This window comes from Ornithodoros turicata, chromosome 10 (genome assembly GCF_037126465.1).
Source record: "Ornithodoros turicata isolate Travis chromosome 10, ASM3712646v1, whole genome shotgun sequence".
NCBI lineage: Eukaryota > Metazoa > Arthropoda > Arachnida > Ixodida > Argasidae > Ornithodoros > Ornithodoros turicata.
The window spans coordinates 1,321,596-1,334,733 of NC_088210.1; the positions used below are offsets into that span (position 1 = coordinate 1,321,596).

The 13,138-nt window shown below is 43.4% G+C and overlaps 2 protein-coding genes across 3 annotated transcripts in view; both read right to left on the reverse strand.

Moving 5' to 3' along the window:
* Positions 1 to 13,138, reverse strand: part of LOC135371279 (uncharacterized) — a 404,777-nt gene that overhangs the window by 372,024 nt on the left and 19,615 nt on the right. The gene's annotated exons all lie outside the window — the stretch shown is intronic.
* Positions 2,054 to 7,905, reverse strand: LOC135370115 (uncharacterized). Its single transcript, XM_064603805.1, has 3 exons — positions 7,858 to 7,905; positions 2,675 to 2,959; positions 2,054 to 2,449 (listed from the first exon to the last, which is right to left on the reverse strand). The coding sequence occupies exons 1-3, from the start codon at positions 7,903 to 7,905 to the stop codon at positions 2,054 to 2,056; spliced, it is 729 nt and encodes a 242-aa protein (XP_064459875.1).

The following is a 13,138-nucleotide window of genomic DNA, read 5'->3' on the forward strand; positions in this document are numbered from 1 at the left end:
CAACATCCGCGATACAACTGTTAAGTTTGATTTGATCTGCAACGTCGATTATCTCAGTATAAATTACTGTATCATCAGCATAAAGTCTAATATGAATCCCTTTGTCACATAGATTTGTCAGGTCATCAATATAAAGAAGAAACAACAACGAACCCAAAACGGAACCCTGTGGTACTCCGGACGCAACAAGCAGTGCACAAGATCCCCCCCTCTGACAACTGCACGTATTGGGAGCGGCCCGTAAAGTAGGCCCAAAGCCAGTTCAAAATTTGGTCGTTAAAGAGGTGTTTTATCTTATACAATAACTTTTCGTGGGAAACCCTGTCGAAAGCGTTAGATAAATCTAAGAAGATTAAGTCGACCTGTCCGTTACGATCGATGACTGATGATAAGTCAAATGTTAATTCAGTAAGTTGCGTTACCGTCGATAAGACTTTTCGAAAGCCATGCTGGCCAGGAGAAATGACATTGTTACCTTCTAGAAATGTGATTATATGCGATGTCAATATATGCTCTTAAGTTTTACAGCATGTACTTGTAAGCGATATAGGTCTATAATTGGAAATGCTTTGCGGATTACCTGACTTAAAAACAGGAATAACTTTAGCAACTTTCCAGTCACAAGGTAACGCACCGTCCTTAAGGGATTTTCTAAAAATTATACACAGACATTTGGAAATCCATTCAGCGTATCGCTTAAGGAATTGATTGGGTATCTTATCTGGACCTACAGATTTCTTGGTATCTGATTTGAGCAATAAGTTAAAAACACCAACTTCCATCACGATAGGGGAGCAAAGTTTATTCCCACCACTACGATCTACGATAGAAGGAAATGTACCGTTATCCTTTGTGAAACCCGAGTAAAAATAATTATTAAAGGCGTGACAGAACCAGGACCAAAAGTCTCACCATTGATAATACCGGACTTAATGGCTCCTTGGTAGGATGTAGCGCCAAAAAGCCTCAGGGGTAGTCCTCACGAAATTTACAAGCGTAGTGTCATAGAATCGCAACTTCGCCTCCTTTAGCTTCCTCCTTAACTCTCCACTAAGATGAGATACATGGTTAACAATTCTTTGCGAGTAATTCCGTTTAAGAGATTTCCTAGACCGCGCGATGCGCCTTTTAATATGTATGACCTCACGTGTAACCCATGGGTTCCGTTTACGTCGTTTGATCAGTTTTTTAGGTACATATGTATTTAATAAAGACTCAACTATCTCACAAAAACTTACCGAAACATCATTAACAGAGACGCCAGGAGCATACGAAAATTCCGTAAAGTTATGGTAATTGAAAGACAAAGAATCAATATCTACCGCTTTAGTAAAATCAAACACTTCACGCTTATCTGGAGGATCCGTTATTAATGGTGTTATTGTTGTTGTGAAAACAACCATGTCATGATCGGAGATATCGGTTGTTACCTCACAGCCACATCTATCGGTGTGGAACTTATCATTAACAAACAGCAAGTCAAGAACAGACCGTGAGGTGCCGTGTGATCGCGTAGGCTCTGTGACTAATTGGGTAAGATTATGCGAGTAGACAAGATCAAGCAAATAAGCAGCCACGTGTGAAACGAGTGATCCCAAGTGAGGACGCTCCCAGTTTATACAAGGCATATTAAAATCACCGGTAAGCACTAATCGACAGCACTTGGAGACGTGGTTGCACATGTAATCATTTAGCTTATACAAATGCTCAACGGGGGTATATACACAACACAGACTACAAAAGAAAAGACCGCAGTGTGTATTTGACACCATATTGATTCGACATCAGCAATATCAGCTTTTCTTTCACACTTAATGCCATGTCGTATGGACAGTGCTACCCCACCACCTCGTGATAAGCGGTCCTTACGAAAAGTATTGTTGTGTAAAGGGGTGACTTCATAATCTTCAGTATCAGGCCTAAGCCACTCAATCACTCCGATAACATCGGGTTCGTGCTCAAAGATTACACTTTCCAAAAGCTCCTGTTTATTCACAATGCTACGGGCATTTAAATTTACCAAAGTGAACAGTTCACCGACTTGCTGAAATCGTCAGGCAGACGGGATCTGTTGTGGAAGGGTTCCTTCACGCGAGGTCTTGTACCTGGTTATGGGACCGCCGCCACTCTCTTTCACTATTGGTTCTAATGGCTCTCTGTCGCGGGATCTCTCATTCCAGACGTACCTGACACCATTAAGCAGCAGCTTATCAAAAATAAGTTTTGCTTTTGCACCTTTCTCCCTTTCACCTCTTGAGCTATTCCACAAGTTTCTGCGAATAGTGCGAACGCGAAGTGAAAAATCTTCGGTGATTGAAATACCCGTGTTTCTCAGGTGATGACAGGATTTGAGCACTTTGACCTTGTCAGAAAAATCAAGGATTCTCATGATTACAGGACGTGTTTTGTTTGGCATTTTACGGCCTAACCGGTGTATCCGTTCGATGCTCTGAACATGTACGCCTAGATTGTCAGGAAAGATATCGTTCATAACTATGTTGTCGAGAGATTCGCTGGTTTCACTTTAGGGCTCTACTATGCCGTGAATGATCAAATTGTTCCTTCGTGACCGATATTCAAGGTCATCAATCATATTAGCCAATTGTTGGACCGTTTTCTGTAGCATGGCGATATTTGATCGATCTTCTGTAACAAAGTTGTCCAGGGTGTATACCTTCTCCATTTTCTCTTCAAGAGTTTTCATCCTTGGGCCGAGGTCTTCCAAGCTTTTCTCAAATTTATTTTGGTCCGCTCTCATTTCAGTGATTATCTTAGCATCACGATTCTGGTTTTCCAAAATTTGCTTCAACATTGCATCAGTTGAGGGACCGGGGTTAAGCTCCACATCACCAGCAATCAAAAGCAATAACATTTTGATACTGTTACAACATTCAAACAACAAGACAAGCAAAGTGTGTGGGCACGGAGTAACAACAATACAACGGTCATCACTTTGGAACTAATGCGAAAAACACTTGGCTCTCACCTGAACATAAAGGCAGAACGGGTTAAGCATACGCATTCTTGACAGAGTGCCGTGCCCACCACTGAAGTGATCGTTGCAAAGACGCCGGTTTAAGAGGTCTGTAGTATGACGTGCAGGTGACGTAACGAGCCCATGTGCGCCATTGTAGCAGCAGTGGAGGAGGTCATATTCAAGCAAGCGACGATAAGCGCAAGCACTTGGGTACAAGCAGAAGTTACTGATTGCTGAATTCGCCACGTGCACATACAGGCGAACGACTGACGACTTAAAGAATAATGACTGACGTACCCTAGTTGAGCGTCTTTCTTTCCGTTCCTTCCTTTTTTTTTCTTTTTTTTTCAGCAAAATCTGGAGCAGCACTCACCCTTTTTCCCTCAAAAGGGACAGGGAGCAAAGAAGAAATGACATCACCACCCAGACTTCACCTTCTGGAACATTCCCCTCTCTGACTCACCGACAACCGCCTGTGGCATGCTTTTTCCGGAAGTTTGACGTCACATAACAAACCTATTTAAGCAATCTGTAACCGCCTGTGCATCTTTTGTCCTGACGAAGACTGTGTCACTGTCAAAACGTCCACCTTTTTTTTTTTCATTTTACTTTTAATTTCTGCCTATTAAATGAACTAGTGTTTCTAAGTTCCCTAAAATCTGTTTTCCGCGTCTTTTTCGTTGCACAACTATATATATATATATATATATATATATGTATTAACATACAACATCATACCGCCGATAACACCGCCGATAACCCGCCCAATTTCTTGTCCACTTCTGCCGTAGCCTCAAACCCTAATCTGCAGCACGCCCCTGAAACGCATCTAACTAATAATTCCCCTCCAATGCGTGATGCCGACCGACAACCAAAAAATCGTAACGTTATCAACCTTTCTTCACATGAACTTACGAACTCCGATCGTTCCCTACTTGGTAAAGGATTATCGTTCTGCCCTAATGATGCAAGAGTGGTTGAATACCAGTTACATTTAGATCTTGATAACTTTGCCCGGAGGCTACGGCTTGCAGAATATTTTCATGAAAAGACAGGGTCGAACAGTAATCCGTTTCGTATAAAATCAGAGTTCACTCCAGAACCTAACCGAGATAAAACCCTTGATTTGTACATTAAAGCAGTTCAGAAGGATATCTTCCGTGCGTATCAGGACAGCGCCAAACGCAAACTCAGGTATAACCTCACTAAGCAGGAGCAAGAAAGCTTGTCGGCATTAGAGAACGACAAGATATCGTAATTAAGAGGGCAGATAAAGGAGGCGCGATAGTTGTAATGGATAAACAATCATACGTTACAGAAGGCCTCCGCCAACTTCAGTGCGCGGAATTTTACAGACCTCTCGAAACTGACCCTACCCCCGAAATTAGTGCCAACTAGTGTAACCAAAGTCCTAACAAGATTAAAAAACGCTAAAAAGATTGACGAGAGCTTGTACCAGTATTTACTCCCAAAGGACCCTAGGCCTGGTAGATTTTACATGCTCCCCAAGATACATAAGCCGGGTAACCCCGGAAGACCGATTGTTTCCTGTAATGGTACAGCCACTGAGAATCTTTCATCATTCGTGGATCATCTCCTCAAGCCCATCCCGTCTAAACTCGACTCATACGTTAAGGATACCAACCATTTCCTTCAAGATATACGTAAAATAAACGTTCTCCCTAACTGTCTGTTAGCAACCCTAGATGTGACTTCCCTGTATATTAACATTCCTCACTCAGATGGAATACCAGCAGCAGAGCGTGCATTTAAGAATCAACCCGATCAGGGTTATGATACGTCTGTCCTCACGGAGCTCCTGAATCTGATCCTAACATGCAATAACTTTGAATTCGACGACAAACACTACATACAGGTCAACGGTACAGCAATGGGAACAAAAATGGCCCCTAACTATGCAAATATCTTCATGGCATCCTTGGAAGAACCGTTCCTCAGAAATTGTGCACTGAAGCCACTCCTATATAAGCGATTCCTAGATGATATATTCATTATTTGGCCTCACTCCGAATGCGACCTTCAGTTGTTTGTTAACGACTTTAACCAAGTACATCCCAGTATTGAATTTACATTCAATTACTCCTCCTCAGCTGTTAATTTTCTGGATGTGGAAGTTAAACTACATAATGGAATCATAACCACCAGTCTGTATCGCAAGCCTACCGACTCCCAACAATATCTAACGTTCCAGAGTTGCCACCCCAGGCACACTAAGCTAGCTATCCCTTATAGTCAAGCGCTGCGTTACCGGAGAATATGTTCTAACGATGATGAACTAGACAATCATCTTGAGAGCCTTGAAGAAACTTTCGCAGATAGAAAATATCCTAATCAGGTCGTAAAAGATGCCATGGCCAGAGCTAGATCAACCGATCGAGAGAACCTATTCCAAACACAGCCCCGAGCCGATAAGAATTCTTCGGTAAACCTCACTATTAGCTTCAACGGTTATGCCCCGGACGTAAACCGCATACTTAAACGGCACTATGCAATCCTCACCCAATCTGATCGCATGAGTCAGGTGTTTCCGGAACTACCCCGCGTTACTTATCGTCGAGCAAGGAACATCCAAGACAGACTTGTGAACGCCAAGTTAAACAAGTCCTCGGAACACAACGGTTGTCAACCATGCAACGGACGCAGATGCCAGAACTGTAAATTAATGCAAACTGCTACCAGAGTAGAAAGCACAAATTCTAACTATCGCACAAAAATTAATGGTCTATTTAACTGCAACTCTTCTAACGTCCTTTATCTCCTTCAATGTAATGAGTGCAAGGCCCAATATATCGGTCAAACAGCTACATCCTTCCGAATCCGATTCAACAACCACAGGTCCGACGTATCAAAGAAACCTAATCTGCCAGTGTCTCGACATTTTAGTAAACCCGGCCACTCAATTAACGACATAGCCATTTTCGTTCGGCAATCAGGTTTTCCATCCCAACGCCTTAGAGAACAAAGAGAATCGTTCCTGATCTACAAATTTAAAAGCCAGATCAACGAGGACCCCGGCGTCCTCTCAACAGTTCGCAACCTAAATTCCTAATTCTCTCAGAATACATACACTCTTTTGTATCTCTTTCAGACTCCCCGGTTGGTCACCCCAGGAAGTCATTGCCCTCCGGCGAAGAACTTGACTGCCTATGATTCATTGTACCCCTTTACCTTTGTTTGACAAAGCACGTGTGCTGCCCTCTCTCCTTGTACATATTCCCCTCTCATTCTTTGCAATTGTCTTGCGTCACCATAGTATCCCATTCCTGTTGAAGACAGCGCTGCTGTCGAAACGTCGAATACCCCCTCTTAGTTTTTAATAAAGTCCCCCTTTTATTCCTTATCCTGTAGAAGCACCGTCTCCACTTCTGATCTTTATTGAATACCTTTATTTTTCGTGGTCAACCGCATTCGTTTATTTCAACTTATATATATATATATATATATATATATATATACAGAAGAAATAAGTTCGCACAGAGCACCACCAAAGGAATATTTTCAGATGACTTCATTTAATTCATTTTGAAATTACACAGACACGACGTTTCGAACGGTGGACCATTCTTTTTCAAGTGAAAAGATATAATGAGTTGGTCAAACAGAAAACACTCACTTTCGTGTGCTTCGACAGTGGTGGGGGAAGGGAAATCGCAGTGCGTTGAGGTTGCCGAAGGGAGGTCATAAATTCTGTGTGCGGGGTCCTCTCGAGTGTGTTTCGCACGTGGGTGGGTGTTTTTTTTTTTTTTTTGGGGGGGGGGTCTTTCCCTAAGACGCATTTGTGTGGAAAGGACTCGTTTGCGTCGCGTAAACGGGTGTAGCTTCTTGTTGTGTTGTAGGCGTTATTATTTCTTCATGTTTTTCACAGTGGACAGCGATCCCGGGTGTTCGTTTAGTGCCGGATTGAATTTATGTATTAAAAATGATTCCTTCATTTCACGATCCCTATCGCTCTTGAATCCGGATTGTAATATGGCAATAGAGAGTTTCTCAATCGCATGTTCTGGAAGGGCCATATGCCTAGACAGCGATTTCCCTTCCCCCACCACTGTCGAAGCACACGAAAGTGGGTGTTTTCTGTTTGACCAACTCATTATGTCTTTTCACTTGAAAAAGAACGGTCCACCGTTCGAAACGTCGTGTCTGTGTAATTTCAAAATGAATTAAATGAAGTCATCTGAAAATATTCATTTGGTGGTGCTCTGTGCGAACTTATTTCTTCTGTGTATTAATACGGCGCCGTCTGAATCTTCAAGACCTTCAAGAATGTGTTTGCCAGCGGCACCTGTTCCCTCTAGCATCAGAGTGTCCACAACCAATGAACCTTGGAACTGGAGCAACATTGCAATCATCGGAACTTCTCTGCTCGAGCATCTGCATACCAGGTTTGACAACACTCACCATCCTCCCTTGTTTAAAATAAGAGATCAAGCTCGCATATTCGACACTATTTGCTATGATAAATCAGCTTCCTTCCAACGTCACTACGATTTTTCTCTACGTTGGAACTCACGACCTTGAGGATTCGCATCCTATTGAGTGTTTCGAGAAGTACAATATTGTGATCGATCATATCTATACTGCAAGACCATGGACAGCAAAAGTAATCGCAACATTCGTGCCTCCCCGCTTCGTCAATCGCCATCCACACTGCCCTGACTGGGGGCGCATTACGCGATTCAATATTGACACCCATCAGCTCAACACAATGCTCCTTCAGCTCGCTGCAAACGACGAAAGAAGTGGCTGCCTGGATCATCGTTTCTATGACCACGACCCCCTTCTAGTCCTCTCAGCCGACGGACTGCACCCCAGTCCGCTCGGAACCGACATAATGTCATCGCAACTGTCGCACATAATACCCTTGCTAGAAGCGCGATATTCTTCATATACATCCAGACATCCGGCATGCTTAACGGATTCACGGACACTAAGACCCTGCTGGTACCAAAAACAACCAGGACTACACGAAATGCAAGACCGTAGACAGGACCGCAGCCGCACTGAATATGCAACCGACACGGTAAAAGAACCCACAAGTCTGTCACAACTAGACACCAGACTGCCTCACACACCGTCTACGAAAGAAAAGAAATCCGGAGCTTTCCTGAAATCCAGGAAGTTGTCTGACAAAATCATGCGCTACGAGAGCCATTTCGGTTTCATCTCCAAACATCTACAGAACAAATCAATTCCAAAGGGAGCGCGACTCTCATCCAGGCTACCTTTTGCTAACTTGAACGCAACTCATCTGTCCGAGTGGGAAGCTGTCTTACATGATGCGTCGCTCGCCCTTCTCTCTATTGCATCACGCCACTGCGAAGATCAACTCATCGACCTACGAAAAAAGCAACACGAAATGACCTCACTTCTGACGTCTACGGAAAAAACGCGCTCTCGCTGATTTTCAGACAAAAAAATCCAATGCCTTGCGGACAGTAAAGGACAGAAAAATGGAACGCGATCTTCCGTCGGCACACCAGGGAACTGTGCAGTCGCCTCAGGACCTGACGAAGGCCATTATTGAACCACCTTCGGCAGGCCGTTCTTACAGTCCCCCCAAATCCATGGTAAATATCTCATCAGTAACGCTAACAGACATCGAGGAACGCCTTCTATCAAAAGGACTCTCCTTCTGTCCAAGTACAACAGGATTGAACGAATTCCAACTGCACACAGATCTTGAAAACTTTGCCCGTAAACTGCGCTTGGGGGAATTTTTCCACGATAAAGAGAACTCCAGACAGACGGCTTCCCCTTTCAAAACAGGTTCCAGCTGGTCACCCCCTGAACACAGGGACCGCCATCTCGATGATTACATCCAAGCTGTGCAAAAGGATATCCTCAAAGTAACGTCCAAAAAAGGACCCCCACGACACAATCTGTCAAGTGAAGAACGCAAAGCACTCAGCGATCTTGAGAAGCGAAAGGACATTGTCATCAAACCCGCGGACAAGTGAGGTGCTATTGTGGTCATGGACACTGACGCATATATTCGCGAGGGAGCCCGCCAACTGGAAGACACAACGTTTTATGAGAGGCTTGATCGCGATCCCACACCAGACTATGCGTCAAAGATCGAGAGGACCCTAACCGACCTCCGTGATAACAAAAAAATCACGCCTGATACACATAAGCAACTCCTTCCACAATCTCCGAAACCTGGTCGCTTTTATCTGTTACCCAAGATTCACAAGCCGGGCAATCCAGGCAGACCCATCATATCTGGCAACAACACAGTCACAGAGAACTTGTCAACGCTTGTGGACTACCTCATCAAGGACATCCCCCCCACCCTTCAGTCATATGTGAAAGACACCAACCATTTTCTAAAGACCATTCGCAACCTCAAACTACCTGAGAACTGCTTCCTTGTCACCCTTGATGTAGCGTCCCTCTACACTAATATTCCCCACTCTGACGGCATCGAGGCGGTCGTGGAAGCCTACACGAAATCACCGTCGGACAGTCCCTACCACGTGGACAGCGCCACACAGAAGGTACTATTGGAAATTATACTAACGCTGAACAACTTCGAATTTAATGGCCAACACTACGTCCAGATAAATGGCACAGCTATGGGCACAAAAATGGCCCCAAACTACGCGAACATCTTCATGGGTAAATTGGAAACATGTTTTTTGTCGCGGTGCCACATCAGACCATTTCTCTATAAGAGGTATATCGATGACATATTCATAATCTGGGACAACACTGAGAGTTCACTACTGGAATTCATTCGGGACTTCAACAACGCGCACCCCAGCATCAATTTCACCCAGAACTATTCGACCACAACTACGAACTTTCTGGACGTCACAGTAACAGTCAGGGACCAATCACTGGAAACTAAGGTGTACCGAAAACCAACTGACAGTCAGCAATACTTACACTTTAATAGCTCACACCCCCGTCACTGCAAACTCTCTCTACCTTATAGTCAAGCATGCAGATACCGGCGTATCTGCACAGAGGACAGCGACCTCGAACAAAACCTAGGTGATCTACGGCACGCATTCACCGATCGCAACTATCCTCCCGATGTCGTTAATGACGCAATTGAAAAAGCTCGGCGTTTAGGTCCCAACCAGCCCACAGCTTCCTCAAAAACCGATGAGTACTGCGCGCCGAGCTTAACTTTAACCTACAATCAAAATGTAGCTGGCATCGGATCCATTCTGAAACGCCATCTCAATATTCTGCACCAATCTGAACATCTTCGGGAAGTCTTCACAGAGGCTCCCAAGATTGTTTATAGACGACCGCGAAACTTACGGGACGTACTGGTGAACTCAAAAGTCACGAGGGAACAAAAAGAATTCCTTGGCTGCAGGTCTTGCAAAAAATCCCGCTGCAAAATTTGTCCCCTCATGTTGTCAGCACGGGATGTTACCAGCACCACCACAAACTTCAAATTCCATATCAATGGCACTTTTGACTGTGGGACTCAAAACGTAATATACCTTCTACATTGCACCATATGCCAAGCTCAATACATTGGACAAACCTGAACATCATTCAGAATTCGCTTCAACAACCACAAGTCCCACACCAAAACAAAACCGGAACTCCCGCTGTCTAGGCATATGGCCCTTCCAGAACATGCGATTGAGAAACTCTCTATTGCCATATTACAATCCGGATTCAAGAGCGATAGGGATCGTGAAATGAAGGAATCATTTTTAATACATAAATTCAATCCGGCACTAAACGAACACCCGGGATCGCTGTCCACTGTGAAAAACATGAAGAAATAATAACGCCTACAACACAACAAGAAGCTACACCCGTTTACGCGACGCAAACGAGTCCTTTCCACACAAATGCGTCTTAGGGAAAGACCCCCCCCCCCAAAAACCCCCACCCACGTGCGAAACACACTCGACAGGACCCCGCACACAGAATTTATGACCTCCCTTCGGCAACCTCAACGCACTGCGATTTCCCTTCCCCCACCACTGTCGAAGCACACGAAAGTGAGTGTTTTCTGTTTGACCAACTCATTATATCTTTTGACTTGAAAAAGAACGGTCCACCGTTCGAAACGTCGTGTCTGTGTAATTTCAAAATGAATTAAATGAAGTCATCTGAAAATATTCCTTTGGTGGTGCTCTGTGCGAACTTATTTCTTCTGTGTATTAATACGGCGCCGTCTGAATCTTCAAGACCTTCAAGAATATATATATATATATATATATATATATATATATATAGGTCGAGGGAAGTACAAAAGTCAAACGGCCACGAAGTTTTACAGTTGTTACAGAGTTACAGAGCTACAGTTGTTACAGAGTTTTACAGTGTATATATATATATACAGGGTGTCCCAGCTAAGTGTATACAGATTTTTTAAACATATATGTAACACTTTTTCCAAGATGAAATCAATTGCAATATAGCATATGCTGATGGGTACTCCCTAGGAGGGCATTAGCAAAGTCCAAAGACAATGTCTTAATTAACTTTCATTAATTAACTTGTTAATTATAAAAGCTACAAAGTTGTCCCAATGAGAACATCTGTTCCTTTCGGTCACCTGATATCGTAGCCGTTTCCAGAACAAAAATCCGTTCTATTGATCGCCCGCAAAAAATTCGTGAAGTAACGCCATTTTTTTCTTTATTTTGTTCATTGCGCTTTTTAGAAGACGCGTCTTTCCTTCATCCCCAATGTGAGAGGGAGAAAGAGCACACTATCGCCTCTCGCGTCCTGGAAAAAGATTAAAAGGAAAAAGAGCATGCAACCCAAGATAAGGCGAGCTCCGATAGAGTCACCCGCTAGATTTTTTTTTTGTTTCCGCAAGTTAAAGCTCATCTTCGACGCATGAGGCGGCACTGTGCTCCTTCCCCCTCTCACGTTGGGGATGAAGGAAATACGCGTCTGCGAAGATGCGCAATGAACAAAATAAAGAAAAACATGGCGTTCCTTCACTAATTTTTTGCGGGCGATCTATGGAACGGATTTTTGTTCTGAAAACGGCTACGATATCAGGTGACCGAACGGAACAGATGTGCTCATTGGGGCAACTTTGTAGCTTTTATAATTAACAAGTTAATTAATGAAAGTTAATTACGGCATTGCCTTTGGACTTTGCTAATGCCCTCCTAGGGAGTGCCCTTCAGCATATGCTATATTGCTATTGATTTCATGTTGAAAAAAGTGTTATATATATTTTTAAAAAATCTGTATACACTTAGCTGGGACACCCTGTATATATATATATATATATATATATAATGCAAAGATAAAATGTCTGAAAGCCACGAGTTAATATAACATAACGAATAAGTGAGCCGGAGACAGAAGTTACATGAAAGGAAGTAAAAGAGTTAGTAGTTTAATGTCGACGTAAATAATTAGCTCTTAGATTTAAAAAAGTTACAAAAATGCAGATAATCGACGTTTCGGAGGAAGCTCCTCCTTCTTCAGGATAAAGGTAAATGACTTTGTGCAATGGCTTATGTAGGTTTCTTGAATGAAGTCATACTTGAGGAGGAGCTCGCCACTTCCCGGCGATTGTCGTACAAAGTTACAGAAATTTCCGGGAAGGTCACGTTCGGGGTCCTTGTCCTGTGTTTGACATAATCTGGGGTACTGTGTTTCGCGTTCCAAGGTATAATGGAAAGGCCGGCTTTGTTGTAATCTGAAAAAAGGATGGTAACACCAAGTGAACTGTACAATTGAGGGGAGGGGTCCTTGATTCTTCTACATGGTATTGAGGCTACGAACAGTAGAGAGGGTGTCCGAATCTTCATTTATCAGAGATTTTAACTCGTAAATGAGAAATGACTCGCGTTGTTCCCTTGATCGGTCGGACAGAAATCTAGACTCAAGAATAAAAATTGACACATCAGCAATTGAGTGTTCGGGTTCGGATAATTTCGCCTGATCAGAGTATTCTCAAAGTTGACTCAAGTGCACTCAAAGTTGACTCTCAAGTTGACTAAGGTACTCATCCAACTTATGGTCATCCGAACAAATTCTGCGGTATCGAAGTGCTTGACTGTATGGTATCGCAAGCTTCGTATGTCGGGGGTGGCAGCTCCGAAATGAGGTATTGTTGGGAATCCGTATGTTTGCGGAATAGCTCGGTTGTAATTTCCCCGTTTTCAATGCTCACCAGTACATCTAAGAAGTTGACAG

Bases quoted from the DNA above. Each gene is read 5' to 3' on its own strand.
- LOC135370115 (XM_064603805.1), bottom strand. From the start codon at position 7,905: ATGCCGGATGTCTGGATGTATATGAAGAATATCGCGCTTCTAGCAAGG. The intron at 2,960-7,857 runs GTATTATGTGCG...TTTTCGCATTAG, and splicing joins ATATCGCGCTTCTAGCAAGG to TTCCAAAGTGATGACCGTTG. The intron at 2,450-2,674 runs GTATACACCCTG...GTACATGTTCAG, and splicing joins TTGAAGAGAAAATGGAGAAG to AGCATCGAACGGATACACCG.